This window comes from Dermacentor silvarum, chromosome 9 (genome assembly GCF_013339745.2).
Source record: "Dermacentor silvarum isolate Dsil-2018 chromosome 9, BIME_Dsil_1.4, whole genome shotgun sequence".
In the NCBI taxonomy this organism is placed as follows: domain Eukaryota; kingdom Metazoa; phylum Arthropoda; class Arachnida; order Ixodida; family Ixodidae; genus Dermacentor; species Dermacentor silvarum.
Window position 1 is genome coordinate 12,282,072 of NC_051162.1, and position 27,332 is coordinate 12,309,403.

Sequence of the window (27,332 nt, forward strand, 5' to 3'; positions counted from 1 at the left end):
AAGTATGCCAACGACATCAAGGGAGTGTTTTAGGTTTTAGCACCAGAATAGATGCCCATCTCTCACTGCGACAGCAGGTTCTATGTAAATTTGTAAATACTGCTGCAGCTTCTAGTCACCCTTCCAGTGACCAGTGCTAGCGCAGAGAGAATATTTTTTAACAAGAGTTTATTAAAAACTACTTGCGCTCTACAATGTCTGTGGAACGCATGGTTAGGCTGGCGCTTTTATACACCCACAGAGACGCCGGCATCAACGTGACCGCTTCGCTCAACTTTCCCGCCAAGAGAAGTTTGTCATTTAGATAGCGAAGCAGCAAAAATCAATGCAAGTAAAAAGCACTGTTTCTTCAGGCCCATAAGCTCTTAATTATGAAAACGTATGACGCTCATTAGCTTTTAAAACCGCAGAAATTTTCGCCGTTTATTCTAGCAGTTAGCATCATGATCACAATTATCACGCGAATACAAAAATTACGAGGATACCAATAACCAATTTTGACCGACCTTGCTCATTGAAAGCCCGGCCCACGCGGCGTTCGCCAAAAACACTCGGATATTGGGTAGTTCAACTTACCGCATCATCTGTGGCCTTCGTTTGTCCTTTTCTTTCCTTTTCAGCTACCTGCTTTTATTTCTTTTTTGAAACGAAGGAATACCCTCCTTTAATTTTGAGTGCAGAATAATTGTTGGCATTGTGCAGGCAGTTAAATTACACATTTTCGTACTGATTTATGCATTATTCCTCTATTATTCTACTGTATGGTGCTGTCGCGACCGCTGCATGGCCCAAGTACATATCACGATTTCTGCAATCATAGTTATGTTCTTGCCAGGATCATCTGTCTTTCTGTGCTCAAAGTTTACTATTTGTGACTGAGCAACATGTTTATTTGTCGTATGTGACGCATTATATACACTGACATTTGCTTAAATACGTAGATTTATTGGAGACTCATACGTATTTTTAAATATCTTACTGCGAGGTTTTGTGTATACAAGCAGTGAACTTTGTTTCCAGCGACTCCTTTTTTGCCCTTTAGCGAGTTGTATCTTCGCATTTGTATATTCCATTCTATCTTCGCATTTCTAATATATACTTTGCAGAACTCCCACTTTTATTTGTACTCACTGCTGCGAGTATTATCTCGGTGAAATTACAATACACGACGAATTACACCTGCTCCTGCGCAATCGATTGCAACGAGGGATAGCGTCATTGAGGTTTCTTCCTGGCTGTTGCATATGTAGAAATATGTAAACAAGGTTCTTGAATGACAAAGATTCATCAAAATATTTGTCCTCAACTTATTCATTTCATGGCCTTTACGTTTTTCATATAAGCTGCATGCATTGCTTTGCTGGTTTCGAACTGATATTGACCCTTTTCACGGCGATCCCGTGGGCGCTGCCATATTTGATCACGTGGTGACGCGTCCATTGCTTGCCTCAACTGCCTCCGTTGCCTCCTTGTTTACAATGGAATTGTATGACGCCGGCGCGGCTTAGAAAACCTCTGTTTTTGGAGATATCGTAGACGGTGACTAGGTGGACGACACGAAGCTTTGATCACAGCTTCAGAGAACATGCAAAAGCGCTTTCGGAGCTGATTGAGCTATGTCCAAACGGCGCAGGCAGTTTATATGGTGCTTCTTCTAAAAGCGGGGCTAAATATGCATTCCAAGCTTTGCGATTATGAATTCAGTCAGGATTAGTGTGTTTTGCTCTTTGTTCTTTATTCGGCAAATATTTTGAAGCAGTGGCTTGTCAGTTTCTGACTCAGTGAAGTTCCTCGGTGCGGCCACTATCTGATTATTTTCTGCCTAATCGCTTGCGGGTGTGCTCAGTTCCGAATCCGATAGATTTGTTCTTGCTGCGCACAAGGCTTGAAACGTAGCTGTTTTGTACATTGTAATATCTTGTAGCAAATATATATTACAGTGAGTAACTTGCTTACTCTTGTGGACCGTCACGAAACATTCAGATTCGACCATTGGTGCGCCATAGGTGTAGTCCGTCATTTATTGTGTCTATACAGTGCGCATATATTCAAGTGTGCGTCCATTCACTTATTCTTGATACGTCGGCAATAGAGTGGTCGTAAGTTTTCCTGACATTTGGACAGATGTGTATAGATAACGTGTGCGAAACTTACTATGACAGGAAGCGGCGCTACTCCCTTTGTCATTGTTTAACGAGTGGTACTCACTGTTGCCGATGTTCTGGGGATGAAGCCCTTTCTTTGAAGATTAGCGATACAAGGCTGGCAGATGAGCAAATTTCTGTATCCTCTAGGAAAGCCGTACATCACGAAGTGCCGGTAATACGTTCGGACAGTTGCAGCAGCGGTCCGCGAACTTCGCCACACAGATTCATTCTATTCCTTAACATGCCAGTCACTATTTTTGCAGCCAACTACTGCACAAGTCTTCAATCCACATTATTCAATCCAGCATAATTGGAGCACAGTGTGTTAGCGAAAACTCAGTTGCATTTCCGACAGCTGATCGCACAGAAGCAAGGTAGAATCGGTAATGGTTTCGTATTTATGCGCGGTCGCTGAGGAAGGTATGGCGTGCCGCCGTGAGCGCCATCTCGTTTCTCTAAAACAAACTGCTCCGCGAAAAGGGTCAATAGTTCTAAAGTTCATGAGATGTTTTCTTTACTTATTAATTAGACAAAAAAACACGGAAGCATTGATATCAGTTATTTCTGCCACAATTTTTGGGGCATACAATATATTCTGTTATGAAAACATACATATTTTAATGGACAGTGCATAGCGTTCAATAGTTCGTTTGCAGCATCTAATATACAATGAAATTGGCAATGCAGTTACTATTCGTGCATTTGATCCCGCGACAAATTCTATAAGGAGGAGGCCGTGCTGCAACCTGAACCCCCCCCCCCGAACAAAATTTCTGGCTACGCCACTGCCTGGCACATAATATTTTCTCATGTCGTCCACCCTCCCCTTTTCGGTGTCTTTTCGGGGGTGCAGCGTATTCAGATGAGACAGAAGCTGCCTGCCAAACAATAATTCTGCAGGCGTTTTCTGTGTTGTGGTGTGCGGTGTCGTATGCTGCTTAAATAAAAACCGTGACAGACGGCAGGAGAGGCTTCCATGCATCAGTTTCTTGAGTGCCATCTTAGTTTCTGCAACCATGTGCTCCGCTTGTTCCTTTGTAGCCGGGTGGTATGGAGCTAATGTTACGTGTTTGATCGTGTTTAATTTGAAGAAGTGTTGCATTTATGACGAAACGACTGCTGTGCCATTATCAGAAACTATCACTTGTATGCCTGGCATACAGTGATCGTAGCACATCAGCGGCTGCGGAAGTAGACTTCTAGCTTCTTGGAGAAGGCATCGACTGCGATTAAGAAGCTTTGTTTGTTCACCGGCCCTGCAAAATCAACATGAACGACCTCCTATGTTTCACTTGGGCGGGGCCGTTTCGGCATTGCAACTGCTGGAAAGAGACGGCTGTGCACCTGACATGTCTCACACGACCGCACCTTGGTCTCGATGTCGGCATCCAATCCAGGCCACCACAGGTGACTGCGAGCGAAGCGTTTCATCGTAGTCATTCGTGGGTGGTTAGAGTGAAGGAGAGTTCCACTCTAGCCTCTGTAGGAATCGCAACCCGTGTGCCCCATATTACACAACTGCAGTGCGTCAAATGTTCCTGTACCCGACTCTTGTAGGGTTGGAAATGTATACCTTGCCATGATGCTATTGATCCTGTTTGTAGCCTCTTGTAAACTTGAGAAAGTGTGGATTCTTCCACTGTCAGCCTTGCTATCTCCTTGGCAGTCAATCAATCATCAACGTGTCACCTGGTGCCACTAGCTCATCGACATCGGAAGCTAGAGGAAGTCGACTGAGCGCATCCGCATTCTGATGTCTTTTCCCTTCTCGGTACAACAACTCGTAGTCATAGGCGCTCAAAATCACGCACCAGAGAAGCACACAGGGTGATAACACTTGCTGAATTTGCTTCCTAAGGCACATTATTCCAAGAATTGGGTTATGGTCAGTCGCTATGAGTACATGCTGACCGACAATATACTGATGAAAATGCGTGACAGCAAACACAGTTGCAAGCCCTTCTCTGCCGAGCTGGGACTACAATGTAGACCGCTTATAACATAAGTCGCGGGAGTTGTAAAAATCTGCGCTATAAGCAGTACCGCGTTATAACCAAAGCATGTTTTTTTCGGCTTTTGCTTATGCCAAATGAGCAACCCACCTTTCAAACACAATTTATTACATATTTCAACCACACACACATGCAAAACAATATCGTAACACCGCACAGAAACCAAGTTCTCCTGACAAGTGCGGCATCAGCGGAAGAACGCTGTTATTTTCGTCTGGAGACTGGTCTCCACGCGCACGCCCACGCTCCCACTCCTGACAAAAAAAAAGAAAAAAAAAATAGAGTGCGCTACCGATCTACCCTGCACTCTGTGCACCCTGATTGGATGCTGCTATCATGATGAAAACACATGCCCTCCTTCCTCCAGTCTCCTGCCCTCTTTTTTGTTTCGCTTTTCGCCGCTGGTCCCCACGCACGCATGCACCCATGCTCCCAATCCTGAAAAAAAAGAAAACGGGGAAAAAATGCTGTATGCTGTATGCTGCTGTATGTGCGAGTAAAAGCGTGCGAGGGACGCATGCTTTCACGGAGAGCGAACTTATGGCGGAGAGCAAACGCGACTTTCATCGTGCAGAAGGCCGTGGGGGGAAGGGAGGGAGGGAGGGGAGGCGACGTTTAGCTGCACCACTCAATGCGTATCTTGCGACTGGGCACAAGGGGAACTGGCGACTCAATCTCCCACACGAAAGGAGGAAAGCGCGAAGGCAGCACGGGAGGGAAGGGAGGGGGCGCGGCTTTTACTCGGCAAGCCACTGCGTATTTGTACTTTGCACGGCTGAGGGCGGTCGCGCACACCGTATCTTGAAAGCGGTCTCCACACGACTCTGAACTTTTTATGCACTGTGCTTTCGCCGCTCTGTTTCCGTTGAAGCGATAGACCGCACGAACCTTCGGTCGCTGCTCCTGTCGCGTTTGCTCACGCCAACGTTTTTAGAGTGCTTGTCTGTGGTCATCGAGTGCAATCTATTCATGTTTGCTTGCCCGCTGACACCACACTTGTTAATTCAGTCAGTAAGCGGATGTGTCCAAGTTTATGCAGGTGATAAAACTACTATCCTTACTTCGTATACTCTACTAGTAAATTTTCTATCGCAGTTGATGGTTCTTTTGGGAGAAACTGCGACTTTTTGTTTCGCTTTTCGCTGCTGGTCCCCACGCGTGCGCCTGGCAACCGTGTGGGCCGTACTCAACGCCTCCTAGAAAAGGCTGTGCTCTGTGCACCAATTTCATGGTCACGCGCTTAAAAGAACCACGCTGTAACTGGTATTCTGCTTCGCGCGCCTACGCAAAAAATGATCCGCCTATACATTGAGTTCTGTGGGGAGATATATCGGTGGTCAAGAAAACCCACGCTATAACCGATCCCGCGCTAAAAGCTGTTACGTTATAAGTGGTCTGCGCTGTAGTTTCTCTCACATTTGCTGTGTTTTCCTGATGCAAACGCTACTGGTATTTCATGTCCGTTTCTGTCCAACTGCGCAAGAACTGCTCCTAGCCAATGAGGCGAAGCTTCACAGCTCAGCATCAGTGCACGAGAGTCGTTGTAATCCGCAAGGACCGTGCACTCACGTAGTGCGTCCTTAAGTGTGTTGAAAGCAGCTTCGTGCGGGACATCCCATCTCCGCTTAGCTTCTTTATCCAGTAGACGATGAAGACATTCGGCGATGGACGCTTTGTTTTGGAGGAACCGGCTGTAAAAACTTATCATTCCTAAGAATGATTGTAGCGCCGACTTGTTGTTGGTTCTGGCGCACTCGTTATTGCTTCAGTTTTCTCAGACATTGGCTCAACTCCCTTAGCGCTCACTTTGTAGCCTAGGAATTGCACTTCGTGTCTCTCAAAGATGTATTTTTTCTTGTTTGCTTTGAAACCTGCTTCTTGCAAATGCAGCAACACTGCTTTCAGTCGATCTAGATCCTCTTCATTTGACGCTCCCATGATGAGGATATCGTCTAAATAGGAGCGAACACCGGGCAGTCCAGCGAGTAGAGTATCCATGAAGCATTGGAATATAGATGGTGACGTAAAAACGGAGAATGGTAAAAGCTTCACTGCGTACAAGCCTTTAATTGTGTTCACTGTCAGCATCTCTGAAGTGGCCTTGTTGACATGCAGCTGTTGATAAGCTTGTCAAGTCAATCTTTGAAAAGATATGTCCTCCTCGAAGAGTTGCAAGCAACTTGGCTGCCGTTGGCAGAGGATGCGTCCTTGGCTTGATGCTTGCGCTTACTGTGCTCCTGTAGTCCCCGCACAATCGTAAGGATCCATTCTTCTTCCTCACAATGAACACTGGCATCACCCAGTCACAGGCGGAAATTGGCTCGATTATGCTTTGAGCCTAGAGTTTGCAGAGTTTTCAAGATACGGCATCTCACAATGCAAGTGGCACTTGTCGGCACTTCAAAAACTTCAATGTCACGTCTTCAGCAAGGTCAATGCGTACAGGTGGCCCTGAATGTCCAGTGAGAGCTTTATCGAACACCACAGAGAATGTGGCATCAGTTGTTCTTCCCGTGAGATTGTTCAGGCCATGCAGCGTAATTCCCAGTTTTTCGAACCAATTTCTTCCTAACAAGCTGGCTCCAACTCCTCCAGGCACGAGCAAGGCTAGCTGTCCTTTGTAGTTGAAAGAAACACTGATAAGCATGGAGCCTAGGATTTCCAAACATTCTTCCGACCATGTCCATAGAGCGAGCTTGCGTTCTCATAACACCAGGGCATCATCAGGCCAGAGGCAAGCGAACGTTGCTCCACTTATATAGAAAACGCTGCTCCCGAGTCTACTTCCATCTTGAGTGGCCGACCAGACAATCGCACTGTCACGACGAACCTAGCTATGGTTCTCACCTCTAGTCCCGTGTGAAAAACAGTAAGGATGCCGTCTTCCTGTTCCTCTAAAACATCGTCCTCCTCTAAACGATGGCTTCCTTGGTACTTCTGTGGTTTAGTCTTTTTCGACAGGCAAGCTTTCACGATGTGACCCTTTTTGTGGCAGAAATTACACGCAGCGTCCTTGAAGAAAAATTTGTCAGCCTTATTATCTGCTAAGCATCAGAAGCACTGAGGTGCCTTGTTTGTCAAACACTCGCTAACATTCTGACGATGTACTATCGGCGTGGCTATCGGCCACGCCGATAGTACATCGTCAGTGGCCAAAGCATAACAGTGGCTTCGTACAGTGACTTCTAACAGTACAGTGGCCGAAGCATAACTGAAGGTATAGTGCCCGCCGTCCTGTCCTCACCATTGACAGACGCGCACATCCGGTTTGACCGCACTGCGAGGGGATGCTACCTCTTTTCGTTTTTGTTCTGGTTCTCTTTTATTTCAAAGCGAGAAAATAAAAATAGAATACAGATACTAAAATATCTCGGCATAGGGTGAGTATTATCGCGCAGTGCGGCGAAACCATAAGTGCTATCGGTTTCAAGGGAAACGGGAACAGTGGTGCGCCAGGTACGGTTCGCGCCATCATCATAACTGCGCCAGTATCTTTTCTTGCTTTGAACTAAAAGAGAAGCAGAACAGAAACGAAAAGGGGGAGCATAACCTCGCAGTGCGGTCAAACCGAATCTACGCGCCTGTCAATGGTGATGACTGGACGGTGCACACTATACCTTAAGTTAAGCCTCGGCCATGCGCTCCGCTGTTCGCGTTTCATTTGACGCCTATAGTACAGTAAAAGCTCGATGATACGATCACGGCTAATACGAATTTCCGGATGATACGAATTTTTCTGTGGTCCCGGCCGAGCCCCATTACTTTGCAACGTGCTAGAGAACGGTTGTTACGAATCGATTTTCAGCCTGCGTCGGTTGATACGAATAAACGCTGCCCCACCGACGGCCACGAAAGAGCGTGCAGTCACGCGCTTTCTCTCCTTCTCTTTTGGTGCGGAGGCGCGGCGCCAGACAGCGCGGACTCTGCGACTGGGCGCGAAGAGGTGGCGCTTTTGGTGCTTTTGTACTTTTCCTCCTTTTCTGCGAGCCGTCAGATGGAGTGGCTGCTGCGCTTCGGGCCGCGTTCTTCGTGTTTGCGCCATTTTGCCTAGTCGCAGCGAGCTATGTCTCGCAAGCGGAAAGCACTCTCCTTTAAAGAGAAATTAGACATTCTTCGAAAGGTCGATGAGGATCCCAAGAGGAAGCGGACGGAGTTGGCCAAGGAGCTAGGCCTCGCAACGTCAACACTCAGCACAATTGTTGCACAGCGAGACTATCATGAAAAACGTGCTTTCGTTCAACGCGAAGCAAGCGAATTCGAACGCGCTTATTTCGAACATCGCGCACCGACAATGCTCTTAGCAGCGCGCCAAATCACGCGGCGGTGCCTCCGACCGGCATTGCTCCGACACCGCCATAGAGCAAAAGCTCAAAAGAGACCCCTCAATACCGCGCGCGAAGGAACGAAAAAAAAAAAAAAAACCCGCGGCGGAAATTTTCTTGTCTCTCAAATTGCAAGGTCGCCGTTTCTGCATCGCGCCGGAACAAGCGTGTACGGACCGACTAGAGTGTTCTAGACAACCGTATTCGAGCACACACTAGTGCCGACGTCTCAGCCACGCGGATAAAATGGCAGTGAACCCTTCTCCTCTATTTTCTAGTCACATGTTGACCTTGCACGCTGCGGTAGCAGCGCAGAGGGAAGCAGCGGCGGAGGCACAGTCGGGCCAACGAAACTGCCACGCCCGCAAACGCTCGCTTCCCGATAACGGCAGAAAACGAAACTTCAGGGGGCGGCTAAAATAAGCTGGCGCCAGCACGGCGGCGGGCGCGCACGTAGATGTGCGCATGGAGTCGAAGGTGAGAGAGCTACGAGGGAGTTGAGAGGGAGGGCAAGGGGAGCCACCGAAGCGGCGGAGTTGACGCGGCCAAATCCGCTGCCCTGCCGCCCTCCTCCCTCACCTTCGATGGTCTCCGCGCGCACCCGTGTGCCGGTGCCGCCCGCTCGCTCCCTGAAGCTTCGTTTTCTGTCGTTATCGGGAAGCGACCGTTAGCCGGGACGGTTAGCCGGCGTGGGCAGTTTCGTGGCCCGCGCTTGCTGTGCGCTTGCGCGCCGCGATATTTCACGACTCGCACCGTTCGTGCATCGTGCTATGGTGCACGAATACTTCAAAAATACGTCCTTTTAATTCGAACAAATTTTCGGGCCCCTTCGAGTTCGAATTATCGAGATTCGACAGTAGTTTTAATTGTGTTTCGATGATACGAATTTCGGCTAATACGAATATTTTCCGTGACCCCGTGAGATTCGTATCATCGAGCTTTTACTGTACATCAAAATTGTCAGCCTGTTGCTGAGTGCTTTGAATCTGTCTCTGCTGATCTCTTGCTGATTAAGCAGTCAAAATGAGCTCGTACGCTTAAACGTTAGCTTATCCTCAGCTAGCAACCGTTGTTGAAGATGAGAATTGTGGATCCCACATACCAATCTGTCTTGTAGCATAACTTCTAAAGGAATCCTTGTACTCCCTGCTTGAGACTGGATCTCCGCGCTTCCGCTCAACGTATCAGGTTCACCTCACCGCACAGCGTGAGAACCGCTCGCTTCTTGGAAGATTCGACGATGTCGTTGGCTTCATAGTAGAACTCCAGGCTCTCTACCCATGATGACCAGTTGCTGCCGGGCACAAGTTCTGGTATTTTGCCTTTAGGCATCGTCTTCAAGGAAAACTTGCTTTGCGGGGTCTCGTTCCCTCGTTGCCAGTATTGTAAAGTGCCTTTTATTGCATTTTAGAACACTGCAAGGCAGGCTGCGTGGTCACAAGCTCAGAGTCCTAGGTTGCACCACTTCGCTCGCTCGTCCAAACGCTGATATGTAATAGCAAGACAGCATCGCAACCAAGGCATATGTCGAGAAAGAATGACAGCTTTCAGTGCTTATGGCACGGGGACACTTATAACATTTCATCACAAGAGGTCTTAGAATTAGTGCAGACTCTATTTTGAGTACAGTAAGACTTTGTTAATTCGAGGTATTTCACGGGACCGAAACAAAGTGTCCCAACTAACCAAATGTCAAATTATGGGGAGTGTCAAGAAAACAATAAAAAATGCTTTCTACGCCAACACGCTTTTATTTATTGAATGTATCAGCAAAATCCTGCTTATATTTTGCGCAATAGCAGTGCGTAAATTTCAATTATCGTCATCTCGTTACTGATAAGCGCTCGCAGCGGCAAAGGCCTCACAACTTCTGTCACAGCGCGGCCGCGGCTTCATCTGAGACATGCTTTTCACTACTGCGCGCACATCCCGATTATTTTTTTGCCAGTGCCGCCAGGTCGCCGCCCATCGCGATGTAGACGGTGCTCTTCATCCTCGTCAGCTTTGCACAGAGTAAAAACGAAACCACTGTTTGCTGCAACCGCGGCCGCTGTCAACGCGATTATGGATGGCAACCTTGCGGTTCTGAAGGCGTAGCTGACACATGCACTGAGTCAAAACGAAACTACTGCTGTTTACTGCAACCGCTGCGGACGAAACCGCGGTTGCGATCGCTGTGATCATGGATGGCGACTACGCAGCCATGAAGGCATGCGGCCAACGCGCTGCTATGCGCGGCGGTAAACGCAAGAATGAAGGCTTTAAGGGCAAAAATCGGCACTAAGCGTTCCGGCGTTGCTGTCATTCACATATGATTTTCACTGGTGACTATGGCGATGTAAACTCCATCGCTTCGTTTCGGTGATTTTGGCTCTACTGCGTCGCACATTTGCGGCGCTCTGCCAGCCCAGTGCTATCAGCGCAGTTGGCGCGGTCCTTTCTTGTTTCGGAGGGTGGCACGGCGTAGAGCTATGAGCGCAGCCCATTCGTGTTTGGAGGGGTGGAAGGGTGACGGGAGAGAGGCTGGCGATGCGGAGAAGGATGGAAAACAGCGCGCAGCTGTGTGTGTGCAACGTCCCAAACTTCTTTTCTTTCTTTTTTTTTTCAAAGAGTGTGCATTCCAGTCCCTTTCGGCACGGCCACCCAGTAGCCAGGCTTCATCGTGATAACCGATAATGCGGCATGGGGCATTGTAGTAAGCGGGTTATTTCACCATAGAAAATATACAAAAGTTGACGGTGCAGCAGCTTCTCATTGTTATAACCGACATATTGTTAAAACCGGGATTGCTATAAGTGGTTTCAACTGTATACTTTCTTATATCGAGAATTTCGTTATATTGAAGTTCGTTATTTTGAGGTTAAACTGTAATCGTAATGAAATCTTCCATTTCGACTGAAATGGCAGTTACATTTGCTTTATTGTAATCGAAATGATTTTTTTTCTCTTTTTATTTGATATTCAAGCTTTAATTGAAGAATACAAGGTTTTGTGGCCACTTACACCTTGAAAGAAGGTCAGAGATGAAACCAGGTCAAGTGCACTGAGATCAAGAGTATTAGAACTAAGTGTAGTGGTGCAGGTTGGGTCAAGAACAATTTGCGATAGGTTGTAATTAATACAGACACTAACAAAATCTACGCACTGAAGACATTCGCTTATGTGTGACAGAATTTTTGTGGCATAAAATTTCCAGGAAATAAAAATCTCCCAGCAATAACGGGGGTAAATTAGAGTACCGAACAACTAGACTGTTTAGAACATCGTGAATGTCATTGCAAAATGAAGACACGGTATTAGGTGCTCTGTAAAAAACACGGAAAAAAACTTGATGAGTGTGCTTAGCTCATATCCCTGCAATTATCTTCTCATGCAGGCCAAGCTTGTTGGCGGTGTGTGCCAACGACCCAATTGTGCGAGTGGTTGACGTGTCAAAGACGGAGGACAGCATCACGTGAGTTGGACGTGCACCAACTATCCTTACACAACAAGGGAACAGCGCAAGAAACGAGGATGGAAACAAGAAGACACCGTACAAGCGGTTCCTTGTCTGCGTCATCGTGTCTTGCGCTGGTCCCAGGCTTTCTAAGATGAACCAACCAGCCCTACATCACACCCTTTTGTGTTTCCTTGCTCGTTGTGTCCCAGTGCTTTTTGCATGCCTCGCAGCTGGTTCTGTGCGTCTGTGAAAATGTGTTACCTGAGTGTGCTTTCCCTTATCACAGCAGACAGGGTGCATATTGTCACGTTGTAGTTACAGTGAAGAACCAGGTACTAGTACCAAAACGGGGAGTCAGAAATTGAACCCTTTATTGGGCGAACTTGTGCCCAGAAAAGCACTTCATTGACATTCGCAAACACTGACATTCAAAGCACAATGATAGCGGCGAGCACTGCCGCCTGTTGTCGAAATCTGTTCTCTCAGTCAAATGCATCGGCTATCTATACATGACTGTGTCGTACATTCCAGCCTAATTGTTGGTGCTCACCTAAGCTCCAGGATGTATGCCAATATTCGCTTCGCATATGCAATCTGATTAGAAAAGAATTCCTTTGCTGTAAAATTGGCGAGAAAGTTTTGATATACAGTTCAGACCGCTTGTAACTAGGGGTGTGCGAATACTGAATGGTAGGTTTTGAATTGAATATCAAATCGAAGCAAGAAATAAAAGCCAAATATTGAATCGTTTATTAAATATTGTAATATGTTTCACAAAAAATTGAATGCTTACAAATTTTGGACAAGAAATTATGGTGCTGCACATGCTAGGGAGTCTCCTAGCATTGCATAGCAGGAATGTAGCAAGCTAGAAGTAACTGGGGTACATAGAAATCAAAATATGCAGTATGGTCTACTGTTATTAAAGGGACACTAAAGCAAAACAAAAGGTCAACTTAGACTGATTAAGTATTCTTTGAAAACTCTGTTGTCGTTAATTACACTGGAATAGATCAATTAATAAAAGAGGAAATCAAGCTCAAAGTGCTTTTTTTTTTAATTCATGCGGAAACCCCATTGTCAGCACTTCAGTGTGATATCACGACTTCTAAAGTAATTTTTTGTATTTGAGCCACGTTGGCTCAGCAAAAGTTTACGAAACTTGCCATCCTTGGAACACAATGCAGTCAATCTTTACCGCTAAAAAAATAACTGGGACCTAGAAGACGCTGTCAAAATCCACGACGTCACGGTGAGCTGGTGCGGGAACTTCAAGGTGACGTCGCCACTCGCCTTCCGTGTTTTTTTTTCTTTCTGGCTTATAAGCCAAGCGGCTTCTCGCGGTAAGAGTGGTGTTTTCGGTATTGTGGAAGGGTAATCTAATGATACAGAAGAAATCATTTTTCTTTTCAGTGTTCCTTTAAAGGCAACACCAAATTAGTATGCCAGCACTGATTACAGCTCAGTTCTAGTATATGAAGGTGTGGAAAATATTTGTTTTTATAACTTCTGTTGAACAAAAGTTCTTTTTTTTTTGCCTTTGAAACTAATGAATTTGTAATGTTCATTTGTACTGAATACCAATGAGGTTCTCAGTTGAATAGTAGACCTGTGTTTTGTGGCAATCCTTTAATTATTGAATGAAAAGTTTTGCTTTCCAGTTTTTCTCCAAAATACAGAAGGGTCATCCAAACTTTACAGCAGGTGGGTTATCGTATGGCCAATAGATAAAGAAAATGACCGCATATGACGTGACTAAGTCACCGCTATGCGCATAGCTGCCGCCAACAGTAAGGAGCAGGCGCCCTTCCGTGCAGTTTCATTGGCAGGTTCGGTGCACAATTTGTCACCTGTCAAAGATTTTGAAATCTGGAAGGCTGCAAGTTCGCGCGATGCCCCCCTCCTCTCTTTTTTGTTCATCCACCATCCACGCAAATGCATGCAGTGATGCTACCACTGTGCTGATTGTGCCAAACTGTGCCGAGATGCGAACCCTGTTACATCCTGCTACATTTCAGCAAAATATGAGAAATCTGCACCCACCCTGCACCAAAAGGGTTGCTAGGGCTTAGTGTGTACTACTCAGGCTTTCGAATGCGGACCTGAGTTCTCAAGCGCCGTTTCTCCGCACCATTGATCGAAAGCAGCAAGGCACGGACCAGCTGTTGCGTTAGCTCTGCGGTGAACCAAGTCAAGGCTCTCCAATTAAGTGTGTTTCTTGCGGGGGTGGGGCTCTTGTCTATTTTCAATACCTTCCACCCCGACGTGTGCTTAGGCGACGGGACAGCGTCGCTTCTCAAACAGCAACGAGTGGCCACGCTTGTGTCGAGCAAGACCCCACGCTACTCTTCTGTATAAACAGTGTAAAATGGTGACCGAAGTTTTGGATGCTGCATGGTGTCTCATTCAATTTTTCAAGCATAATGCACACAATGTCGTAGACATGGCAGTCGAGAACAACTTTTCTGCTATTTCATTTGTCACATATCCCCCGAGTTTGTTGGCAAACTGATTTGACGGCTTTAAGAATGCCATATGGCTGCTGCTAAGATTTTGGATGGCTCTGCACCAAGCAGCAACTTTTTGCCGCTGGATACGGGTGTAGCGCCGCTGGTTGGGCCTAGCTGCATTGTACAGCAGTGACAAAAGTTTGCTGCCAGCTGACGTGGTGGCGGGCAGCACGTCGTCACGTCAAGGTGGCCTCCAATATATTGAACCAGTTAACAGGCTCAATGATTTAGCGTGAGATCACGGACTTGACTGGTGGCTAGAAGCCAAGATTGGGTCCACGTGCAACATGTCACCAACTACCACCAGCGCTTTCATGAAATTTGTCCTTTTGCACTTACTTGACGAAATGGTGAAAGCTGACGTGTAGGCAGAAAGCTCCAAACTGAATTCGCGCATCACAGCCTAATTTGACAGCATTGCACAGTCAAAGGTCGCACATGTATTTGCACTTTGCGATGATGCGAGATGCGCATCGCAACACGCGAAAGCGAACTGCGACTATTTTCATCCTCAAGTTTGGCACTCAGTATGCTAATTTCAGATTCAGAGGTGAAAGTTCCGACACAAAGACGAACCCACCATGTGACATGGGTGATTGATTATGGAGCATGTCAGCCCAGAAGCTCGCCAGAGCAGATAGCAGATGCGTTACTCGGCCGACATTTCCCTACAGTAAGCTACGTCACTTGGAGGGTGGGGGGGGGAGTCTGTTTAGGCTTCCGCCTATATATGAATGTTAAATTATCCTACTGAGTGTAGCATTTGATTATGAATATCCCCGAAAGTTCTTGAATAATTAACCCATTCGCTTCTGGCCATTTAACTCTCCGGCACGCCTGGTGTTCTGCCGCAAATTTTCCTGCTTCGTTGAGCGTGTTCTGCATTGTAAAACAATTGCTGTAATATTTGCTGCAGGTATTGCATTTACAGAATGCCTGATTTATTTTGTTTGCAAAAGGCTTCCACGCCAGATGCATGAAAAAAAAACACTAGGAAGTGAGCATAAAGAATGTTTCAAACCTGCAAGAATGCGGAGTGCACTTTTGCATTCTTGCACTTGGAACGCCTCTTCGACTTTCGATCTTGGCCCTCGAAAACTAGGCACAGCATCGAATGGGTCTACTTCACACAGTTTTCTGTTGTAAGGCGTGAAAAAATGAGCCCGCCTGTAGGCTTTCTTTCGAGCCTGGTAAATCTGGTTGCAACAGCTACAACAATGGGCCTCTTCGATTTTCAGAGTTCTGGCAGCCCGCTGGCAATGAGACAGCTGCCAGCTAGTTCTGGTCCTGATAGGAAGTCACTTGGACTGGGATCCCAAGACAACCCGAAGCTGCCCAAAGTTTGCAAAATCTAACACCCAGACAGCGGTCTGCGGGATAAGCGTAAACATGCTACCAGCATGGCAGCGGCGTGGGGTGACTGGTGCGCGCACGCACTCGGTTCATTTAGGCATTGCCAGCTTGAAAATATATAGTTGCATTCAGGAATACGATCACTTTTGCGAGACTTTGCGCGACTGGGCACTGGACATGCGCAGGGCACCTCACTTTGCACAGGACAACAAACGGCCTGCGACACTTCCGATGCCAAGACGCGAAATCGCTCATAAGGGATCGCGAAAGCGATTGTTTGAGGATGCCTCAAGGACATCAGCCATCGGCAACATTTGGAATCATTTGACAAGCAAGATATCGGGTATGTCTTATACGCATAAAATTTCGTGCCGATATGCTTGAATTCGATTTGAGAAAGTTTGTTTCGGCTGATGGGGCTCCTCTTAATTCTGCTCCTGTGCCGAAGGAGCTGAGGCTGTGGCTGGCACATGAAAATGCACGCTACCTGTGATCAGCAAAAAGCTTCACATGAAAAATAGTACTGGTTGATCATGAGAGCAATAATTAAGCTAATGTATGTGTGGCCATTACTCATCTCAACCAATGCATTCCTTTAACATCACCGGCCTATATATAGTTATAATGCATCGTTTTTGAGCTGCCACCTAAGCATACAACCGATAGACGGAGCGAACACTGGCTACCTGCGACGCCTTCACAAACTGCAGAAAAAAAGAGATATTGCCGCATATATGCGATCGATGTGAAAATGGACACCACCAGAGAAAGATGAACTAAGAAGGCACCGCAATATGTGGGAATGAGCGTCTACATCTTCGCGGATAACTTGCACTGAACACGATGAAGATACCACGCAAGCATGATCGAGAGCACAGCCCGCTGTTCACAGCCGGGAAGAAGCATTCACGGGACACATACACACACACAAAAGAAAACTTTAAATGGTTCACCGCCGCTCGTATGGCACCGCCTCGCAAGGCTAAATGGTGCATTAGAACCATTAGTAAGGTAAAACTCTAGAAGTGATGTAACCAGCGAACCACACACCGCGCAGACATCGGGAATGGAGCTGATGAGTACGCGAGCGCTCACTGAGACGAAGTCCAAAACCACGTCGCGCGCACTAGCGTTCTATGCAAGCCAGTTGGCTGAGCGAGGTAAATGTTCTCAAGCACCCGCGTTGCAATCAGTCAAGTCCCCATAAAGATGGCGGTGAGCGCTCGTCACCTCTTTTTGTCGTCTGCTAACCACAGAACTTCCCGAGAGCAGCCAGACCAAAATTGTCCTGGCTGGTTCTGGCAGCCTGCGGGTAGCCAGAACCGTCCAGCCTGAGTAAAACGAATGCACAGCGGAAGTGCATCACGCGGTGGGTGGAGCAACCTGAGAAAAACGAAGGCACTCAGGCCGTCTCTGGCAGCCCGCGGGTAGCCAGAAGTGGAAAATGAAAGCCAAGAAGAGTGAAATCTGGTGAGCAGGAAGCTTTCCACTGTTTTACAATCGACTTCTGCTGACAGTATAGACAAATGTGTCCATCTAGTGTGCGAATCCCAAAACAACTAGAAAATAGCCTGCAATGGACTTCCATCTATGAAAAATAGCCAGAAACTGACGTTCTTTGAGTGCCCAGCAGATCGCCGGCTGTGAAAGCGAATGGGTTAAACAAAATGAAGTTGTCTTCTACTAATTGATTACTCAAGTTTTTAATATTGTTACGACCTCGGGAGAGGGTTGAGGGAAGCGTTAAATGATTGAGGCACAAAGATGTAGCTCCTTGGGCTATGCTGGCTGGTGTCAATCCTAGGAGCAACGTCGTCTTCCTCTTTCTCCTCTCTCGCTTCCCTGACTCTTCACTGGCAGTGACACGGTGTAACATTCCTCCTCTTCCCGACGAAGCCCGCCGGGCAAGTCACTCCTGCTTTCTTCGTGTGAACGGCTTCAAGCGGGCAACATGTGTCAGCTCTGTCTTGTATGAACGACGGCCATTTGACGTGAGACGTGCAATTGTGTAGTTCACTTCGCTTAGACAATCGAGGATAACGTACGGCCCAGCATAGTCTGCAAGTAGCTTTTGGCTCAAGCCACGTCGGCGTATTGGAGTCCACAGCCACACGAGGTCACCGGGAGCGTAGGTAACATGCTGCTGTTGACTGTCAGAACGTGTTTTAGAGTGGTCTTGCGCGGCCAATGTACGTAAGCGAGCAAGTCGACGAGCCTCTTCTGCACGACACAATGTCTCTGCAATAGACAAATCGTCATGGATCACAAAAGGAAAGATAGTGTCCAGCATATGATGAGGTTGGCGCGCGTAAACGAGGAAGAAAGGGCTGAAACCGATCGTTTCGTGTTTCGCAGAGTTGAAAGCGTACGTCACGAACGGTAATACTTCATCCCAGTTCTTATGGTCCGAAGCAACACACATTGATAACATGTAGATCAACGTTCGGTTTGTGCGCTCAGTGAGGCCCTTAGTTTGTGGATGATTAGCTGTTGAGTGTCAGAACTTGAAGGCACACGAACGCAGCAATTCTTCCACATCGGCAATAAATTGGCGACCACGGTCACTTATTATCACGCGAGGTGGCCCATGTCAGAGTATGATTGAATGAAGCATAAAATGAGATACCTGCGCAGCAGTGGCGGAGGAAAGGGCTGCGGTTTCACAATACCACGTCAGGTAGTCAGCACACACAATTATCCACCGGTTTCCTTTCGAAGAACGCAGAAACGGCCCGATCAGGTCTATGCCAACTTTTTCAAAAGGGGAACGGGGGGGCTTTACTGGCTGTAGGTGACCGACTGGAGCTGAGGTAGGTCGCTTGTGGCTCTGACACTGCGTACAACTGGCCACATAGGTGTCAATTGTTTTCCGCATTTGAGGCCAGTAGAATCGTTCCTTTGTGTGACTAAGTGTTCGCGCGGTCCCTAAGTGACCAGAGGTCGGGTCATCGTGCGTAATGCGCAGAACAGATGTTTGAAGAGACTGCGGAACCACCAGTAGAAAATCGGCGCCCGTCGTTGATAAGTTCCTCTTGTAAAGAAGACCATCTCGGACGCAAAATCGGCCTTTGGATATAGGCCCCTGTGTGGCAGAGAAAAAAGCGTTCAAGCTTGGGAATTTGCGCTGCTCTGCGGCGAATGTCAAGGCATCGGGAAAGTCAGGCGACAGCGAAGCAATAAGGTGGTCAACGTTGTCGGCTTAACAGTCCGTCGTACGGTGTGGCATCCTAGAAAGCCAATCCGCATCAGCGTGTCGACGACCACTCTTGTACGCAATAGTGAACACACATTCCTGTAGACGAAGGGCCCATCGCACGAGGCGACCGGATGGTTCACGATGATTGACCAGCCAGCACAGCGAATGGTGATCTGTGACGATGGTGAACGAGCGACCATATATGTACGAGCGAAACCGCTGCACGGCAAACACTACGGGTAGGCATTCTTGTTACCTCACAGTGTAGTTGCGTTCCGGCTTGCTTTTAAAGAACGGCTTGCGTACACGACGACATGTTCTTTGTTTCCAGAGCGCTGAACGAGAACGGCACCGATGCCGACGCCACTTGCGTCTGTGTGAATCTCCGTTGGAGACGAAGGATCGAAGTGCCGGAGTATTGGCTGTCAAGTTTACAAAAACTTGAGCTGTCAAAAATCGGCTTCATACTCAGGAGTCCACTGAAACGGAGTGTTCTTACGCAGAAGATTCGTCAGGGGTTGAGCGACACCCACGAAACCGGGTATGAACCGCCGGAAATATGCCCTACGAAGCTACGAAGCTGTTTGACAGATTGAGGTTGCTCGAATGATTCAACAGCTGCCGTCTTCTGTGGGTCGGGTCTAATTCCACCTTTATCGACGAGATGTCCTAACACCACTGTTTGGCGCTCGTCAAAATGACATTTCTTTGAATTCAGCGCAGCTTTTTCAATACAGTCGAGTACAATATTGAGACGAATGTTGTGCTCCTGAAATGTGCGTCCAAAAATTACGACATCATCAAGGTAGCACATGCAAATCTGCCATTTTAAACCACGCAGAATAGTGTCCATGAACCTTTAGAATGTAGCCGGTGCATTGCACAATCCGAACGGCATGACGTTGAATTCGTACAGCCCGTCCGGCATAACGAAGGCCATTTTTTCCTTTTCATCTGCGTGCATGGGAATTTGCCAATAACCGGCTCTCAGATCCACGGAACAAAAGTAGGAAGCGGAATGTAGGCAGTCGATGGCATCATCAATACGGGGCAGCGGATAGACGTCTTTCTTGGTTACGGAATTCAGTCGGCGATACTCAACGCAGAATCTCCACGTACCATCTTTCTTCTTCACAAGAATGACAGGAGCAACCCAGGGACTCGTGGATTCTTGAATTACACCCTTTCCTAACATCTCTTGCACTTGCTCGTTGATGATGTTTCGCTCAGATGGTGATACCCTGTAAGGTTTCTGCCGTACGGGATATGCTGAAGTGGTGTTGATCCGATGACGTGTTTGAGACGCTGGAATTAAAGGCATTTTGCCGCTTTTTGAAAAGTCGAACGCTTTCATGTGCTTGGAGAGAACGCCCAGGAGTGTGTCACGTTCGCTTTGGCTGAGTGACTTGCTGATCATTTGTAAAAGTTGTGAATCGGCTGAACCTTGAGAACTGAGATGTCCATTCTCGCCTGTAGCATCAACAAGTGCAACCAGCGTCATAGAGGATTCTGGTTTGAAGACAGCAAGTTTCATGCCACGAGGCAAAACTGCAGGCTCCATTGAACTGTTGATTGTCCACACACCTCCGCGGCCCTCAACTACAGACACCACGCAGTGGGGCACTAAAATGTTCTTTTTCACACAGGTCGCATGAATCGGTTCAAGCGTCGCGTCGAACATGGCAAGGTTGTTACTACAACAGATTACTGGAATGCACACAGCAGAGAAGGCAGGAACGACCGTGTCCTCGGAGACAAAAAAGAGGCATTCATCACGGGATGAATTTTCCAATAGAGCAGCTGGGAAACTACCATGCACGGAAAGGTGCCCACTTCTACAGTCAACAGTTGCCCCACACCCCCGCAAAAAATCAATTCCCAAAATAACGTCATGCGTCGATCGTGCAATAACTGCAAATTCTGTGGGAAACACTTTGCCGCACAAAGACACGTCCACAGTGCAAACTCCCACCGGACACAATGCATCACCACTCACACCACGGAATGTCGCACCACGGCTTATACAAAACATCACTTTCAGTCCAAGAAGGTTCTTAAAAATCACACTCATCACAGAAATTGTCGCACCTGTATCCACAAGTGCCATGGTAGGTACGCCATCAACAACTACATGAACTTTGTTCTTCAGCATAAACACTGACGGGGGTATATCGGTCGAAAGTGTCTGGTACCTTGCGGCCTCACTCCCATTGGCCGCGCCGACTAGTTTTCCGGCGGCGGTGACTGCATGCATCACTGCGGCGATGGGGATCGTCGTGGAGCTGGTGGCGGCGTTAAGCTTCGATCAAAGGCCGGTGAGGGGTAGCGTAAACTGGTGGGCGCGCGTGGTGGCCGTGGCGTAGAGAACGGGCGGTCGAAAGGCTGGGAAGACATGAGCAAGGGATCTCGCTGGTATGTAGGGGGGTTGTTGCAATATCGCGACATGTGACCCGGGACACCGCAGCTGTAACACACCGGTGGAGGTCGAGACACCCGTGGCAGCTCAGAGTTACCAGTCCTGTCAGAAGGCATTGGGTAGCAGTATCGCTCTTAATGGGGACGGTAGCCAGCCGACATTCGTTGAGTGAAACGAGGTGAGCGAAAACGCCGTTCGTAATTGGAGGGTGTCCAATCGGAGTACTCAAGTGATCGTAGTGTACCTTGGCATTCATCAACGTCTGCCACATTAACTGATGGCTGCTATGGGGCTGGAGCGGCTGGCGTTCGCACGCGTGCTGTCTCTCTTGCAGAGCCGTCCTGAAAGGCGCTGGGGCAATGAGAGATTTGCTGACATCGAAGCAATTCTTCCCGTACAATCTGGCGTATTGTCGACAAGACGTCATTAGGCGACATAGTGTCGACACTAGTCACTGTTGGCATGTTTGACAGGCGGCCAAATTTCGGAGCTATCCGTCGCATCTTCAGCATTTCAATTGTGCGACAGTGCTGCATCACGTCAGACGTGGAGTTCAGGTTTTCTTTGCCAATCAAGAAATTGTACATGTCTTCGGCTATCCCCTTCAGAATGTGTCCAACCTTGTCCTCTTCAGTCATCCTAGGATTCACTATCTTGCACAGCTTCAAAATTTCTTCTATAGATGTGGTACATGTCTCCCCTGGAAGCTGTGCCCTCTGAGCCAATGTTTGCACCGCTCGCTTCTTCTTCGCGTTAGAATCGCCGAAGCACTTCTGTACTTCCTCAACAAAAACGATCCCAAGTGGTGAACATGTCCTCGTGGTTTTCATACCACATGAGAGCAGTGTTTGTCAGTGAAAATACAACATGACTGAGCTGCGCTGCCTAGTCCCAGCTCTTGCTTCTGCTCACCCGCTTATAGTTCTTCAGCCACTCGTCAACGTCTTCCCCTGAGGTCCCGTCAAAGTTTGGCGGCAGTCGGTAGTACGGCCAGGGACCCTTAGGAGCCGTAGGAGTTGCCTCCGATGCATCAGAGGTCTGGAGTCGGGACATCATCTTGATCGGCGAAGGCGGAAGTCCGGCAAGGCGGTGGCTGCGGCGAAGACCAGGGAGTAGAGCTTCCGTCGTTGGGTTCGTATTACCGAGCACCGTCCACTAGAGCACTGCACGGGCTCGGGCTTACCCGAAAGCCCGGGCCACGGTCCGGGCCGGGCCGGGTAGAGGAGTTTTTTCACGGGCTCGGGCCAGGCTCAGGCACGGCGTGTGCTTTTTGACCCGGGCCCGGGCCGGGTTCGGGCTTTCTGGTGGTGCACATGTAACTTGCAGCGACTTATTCTCGGGCGTCTCAACTCTGAAAAACATGTATTTTTCTGTCTCGGGTCAGGTTCGGGCCGGTTTCGAGCCGGGCTCGGGCCTAAGGTAAAGGGGTGGCGGGTCGGGCCGGGCGGGTAACGTAGACTATTTCCGGGCCCGGGCCGGGCCCGGGTCTCGCCATAAAAGTTTTGATCGGGCTCAGGCGGGCCGCTCAATGTAAAAACGGGCCCGGGTCGGGCCCGGGCCGCAAAAATCGGCCCGTGCAGTGCTCTACCATCCACCAATCTGTTACAACCTCGGGAGACGGTTAAGGGAAGCGTTTAATGATTGAGGCACAAAGATGTAGTAGCTCCTTGGGCTATGCTGGCTGGTGTCAATCGTACGAGCAATGTCGTCTTCCTCTCTCGCTTCCCTCACTTTTCACTGGCAGTGACACGGCGTAACAATATAAGCTTATAAGCTGAGTCTGCCAAAGCAAATAAACTCCCTATGCAAGCAACTACTTATGTAGATAGCATTAATTTATCAAAATTACTGAGACTCGAACTTTAGAAGACTTGTATAATCTGGTTGGAATACGCTAGCGCAAGACAGGGGTAATTGGAGATCGCAGGGAGAGGCCTTTGTCCTGCAGTGGACGTAAAATATAGGCTGATGATGATGATGATGATAATCTGGTGATAACGGTGTTGCAACAACACAAAAATAAAAAAAATAATAAATTGTCAATTCATTTGGGGAGGTAAAGAAGGAGAGTGCACCTCTTACATTAAGCTCTGTTCTATTATCAACATACCCATTTTTTTTTTCCACTGAGTGCTCTGTCTTAGATACGTTTATAGCAGTGAGATCACGCTGAAGGTTCACAAAACGCCTTCAAAGTCGGCACGTATAGTACGTCCAATTGCTTCTGTGCTTTTCTAAGCTACTGAAGTGACTTTTTAACACATCTTAGGGCACCACTGCTTCGTCGCTGTCCATAGTGAAGATTCCGATGAGATGAAGGGGGAAAGACATTTTTTGTGTTTGGATTGAGTTATGAATCAACTACCACTTCCTCCCTTCACATGGCTTGACCACTGTGAAAGCTCCATATCATGTAATATTGTTCACAGTTGCTTTCATAAACCTGCTTGCTCTGAAAGTCCATTTTATTGCTCCAAAATTCATTTTTGGCTGCTCCAAAAGCTGCTTTGAAATGGCATGGGCTGGTAGCATCACTGATGATGAAATTGCGCTAGGATAATGCACTGTACTGGAGATCATCGGCACCGGCACGGTGAAGTCTGGAAGAGAAAGACGATGAACTAGCAGTGCGTGCTCGATCGGTGTCCACCTAAGACTTCCCCGTTTTACTGGTCTTCTATTAGGCGCCCTGCGGACTTTACTTAGAAGAACATCCCGTGACATTTGGTTAAAGTGCGAGGTAGACGGATGCCCAGCATCTCCACCACGATTGTTTGGGCAATCGGCAAACTTCGGACTTACCTTTATGGCAGTCAGTTTGACATTGTCACTGACTACCATGCCTTATGCTGGTTATCATCCTTAAAAGACCGCACTGGCTGCGTTGCTCATTGGGCTTTACGCCTTCAAGAGTATGGCATACGTGTCATTTATCGCTCTGGGTGCAAACATTCAGCTCCCGACGCCCTGTCCTGTTCTCCACTTCTAACACTGTTTGCTAACTTCCACCTGCACTTACCGTCAACGACATACCAGCACTCACCGTCAACGACATACCAGCCACACAGCGTAAAGTTCCCTGGATCTCTTCACTGCTCGACTTCCTGTATCACTGCTCACCCGAGTCTCTCTCAAGCACCGTTCATCAGGCACAACACGTTGCCATCCGCGAAGATCTGTTGTATCGACAGAATTACTTCACCTACGGCCATAGATGGCTCCTCGTTATTCCTCGTCATCTGCACTTACACATCTGTGCAGCTTTTCACAATGACCCCCGACGCGGCCACGCTAGCGTCTTCATAACATACTCCCGTTTTTGTCTTCAATACTACTGGCGAGGCATATACAGATTCGTTCACCAGTACATCCGTTCATGTACTACGTGTCAATGCCGCAAGACCCCTCCTCAGAGTTCTGCAGGTCCCTTGCAACCTTTACCGTGCCCAGCCAGACCATTCAACCGTGTTGGAATTGATCTTGATGGCCCCCTTTGAAGCACTCCTAATGGTAACCAGTAGATCATTGTTGCCATAGACCACCTCACACAGTACGCTGAAACATCTGCATTGCCGACTTCCACCGCGAAAGGCGTCGCTTGCTTCCTTTTTCGCCACCTCATTCTGCGACACGGTGCACCACGTGAATTACTAAGTGACTGTGGCCACGTCGTTATCTCCAATGCCATCGAGGCCCTGCTAAAGGAGTGTAACATTATTCACCGCACCACTTCCACCTACCATCCTCAATCTAACGGCATGACAGAACATTTCAGTTGTACGCTCGGCGACATGCTTGCGATGTATGTGTCCAGCAATCACTCCAATTGGGACCAGATTCTTTCTTTTGTCACTTATGCTTATAACTTTGCCCCGCGAACTACCACCAGCTTCTCTCCTTTCTTTCTTGTCTATGGACGAGAACGTTCCTGCTTCATAGACACCATTCTCGCCTACTGTCCCGATGCTTCTGAAGTGACATCTGTTTCAGAAGCTGCTGCTTATTCTCAAGAAGTCAGGGTAGCTTGCATTGTGGCGCAAGGCTAAAGACAGCGGAGCTGGTCAGTTCCTAGCTGGTCCTGGCTATACAAAGTGATGCTAAGTTATACGAAGTAATGCGAAGTGATGCTAAGTTATACGAAGTGTATAAGCATTTCCTCGTGGTCCGTGGCATCGGGAAAGAGGGGCGAAGCCTATGCACTGGGTAAAGGCGGCGCGCAGCAGACGAAACGCCGGGATGACGTCGCTGCGCATATGCAGTAGCGCGCAGCTGGTGGGAGCTTGGCCGAGCCGCCGCCAGAGACGCCTGCTGCAGTCACGGACACCGCGAGCGTTCGGCGCTAATGCGGGGTAACGGAGAGGCGCCGATGACCAGCAGCACCTCTGCGCATTGCCTCGTTGGTGCTGCTTACAGTGTACTAGAATAGGGGCAGTGTGCTCACTGCCGTATCCCTGTGCCGCGGCGCCGCGGAGCACTCAGCGTCGACTGCTCCGGCGCCCGCCAGAGGCGCTGCCGCCAGTTTCTCCTGAAAACTTCCCTCAATTGGTATGGAGTGCGTTCTGTTGGATCGCGACGTTGACCATTCGCCCTCAAGGGCTGCAGAAGATAGCGCCAACCTTTCCTTACTGAAAACGAACCACTTAATATCGACGTTGTCGGCTCTCGACTGCAAGTACAGCCGGTGTTTTCAGCAGTATCCTCTGTGCTTGCTCTGTGCTTGACGCTTTACTCAATGTGCACTCCGAGTGAGTGAAAATGGCTAGCCGCCGTCGAAATTACTGTTTTGCACCCGAGTGCAGAACTGGCTACAGTCGCGTGAAAGATGCACCAAAGGCGTCTTTGCTCAGCGTTCCACGTGATGAAGAATGGCGAAAGGAATGGGAGAGGAACCTCAACCGTGCAGATAAGACACTGGAGGAATCTTGCGCGGTCTGTGAGTTACACTTCGAACCGCGATTCATAATTAATTAACAATCAAATCAAGTTAATAATCAAATTAACTCGTGCACCTTATAGCCCAGGAACAAAAGGAAAAGGTGTGAAAGGGACGAAGCACCCGCGAAGAAAAGCCGAAGCGCACAAGACAGTAGCTATCCGGAGTTTTCACTGGCTGCTCCCGGCGCTTCCGGGATCATTCTTTATTTCGTTGTAAATAAACATTGGTATTGCATAAATGTACATACCTGGAATTTTCATCCTTTCGATTTCATGTCACATTAACGTTACGAAAGATGTAATACATAACCAGCTTAACTTGTGCAGCAGTGATAGCTAAATATTTCGTGAATAGATGGGGCAACGTGAAAATGTCTAAGGCGCTGCACGCCCTACCTGCGAAAAAAAAAAAACGATGTGGTGGTTAAATTCGGCGCGGTGGTGCTGGAAACGCCGATGTGCGGTCGTTGTGGCGAAACCACACTGGCCATTTTATCGATCAGCTGCAGAAAAAACTCGAGTGCCCCTTGCTACCGTGACTGCAGCTGCCGTATCATGCCTTTAACAGAACAGCATGAATAGCAAGGCTAGTTTATCCGTGCCTCCGGCTCAAAACAACGCCAACCCTCTGCAGATCAGCCGCAACAATAGTAATTTATTTCACTGCAAACTGCGAAGGTGCACCAAAACAACCTTCGTGCGCTGCACGTCGTGCATTTTACTTTTATACGGTGAAAACAGCAACACCCGATAGTTCTACCGCGATGCGTAGTAAAGTTTCAGGTGACGCTGCGAACCGCGCCACCTGTCGGGGTCCACACGAAGTGCGTCAAGCTCTGCCGCGTTGTGAGCGCACTACATCTCTTCTAGTACACTGTAGTGCTGCTGCAATTTGTTTCTCTCTCACTCTCTCTTTCTTTCTCCCGAGAATAGTGCGCGACGCGCGGTCTCTCGCTCTCATTTTCTCTTTCTCTCTCCCGAGCATAGCGCGCGACGCTCCGC

The 27,332-nt window shown here is 48.2% G+C and overlaps 1 protein-coding gene across 1 annotated transcript in view; it reads left to right on the top strand.

Moving 5' to 3' along the window:
• Positions 1 to 27,332, top strand: part of LOC119465139 (methylosome protein 50) — a 99,533-nt gene that overhangs the window by 71,111 nt on the left and 1,090 nt on the right. Inside the window, exon 8 of the mRNA XM_037725938.2 lies at positions 11,858 to 11,935. Coding sequence (XP_037581866.1) covers positions 11,858 to 11,935 — 78 coding nt within the window. The remainder of the gene's footprint in view (positions 1 to 11,857; positions 11,936 to 27,332) is intronic.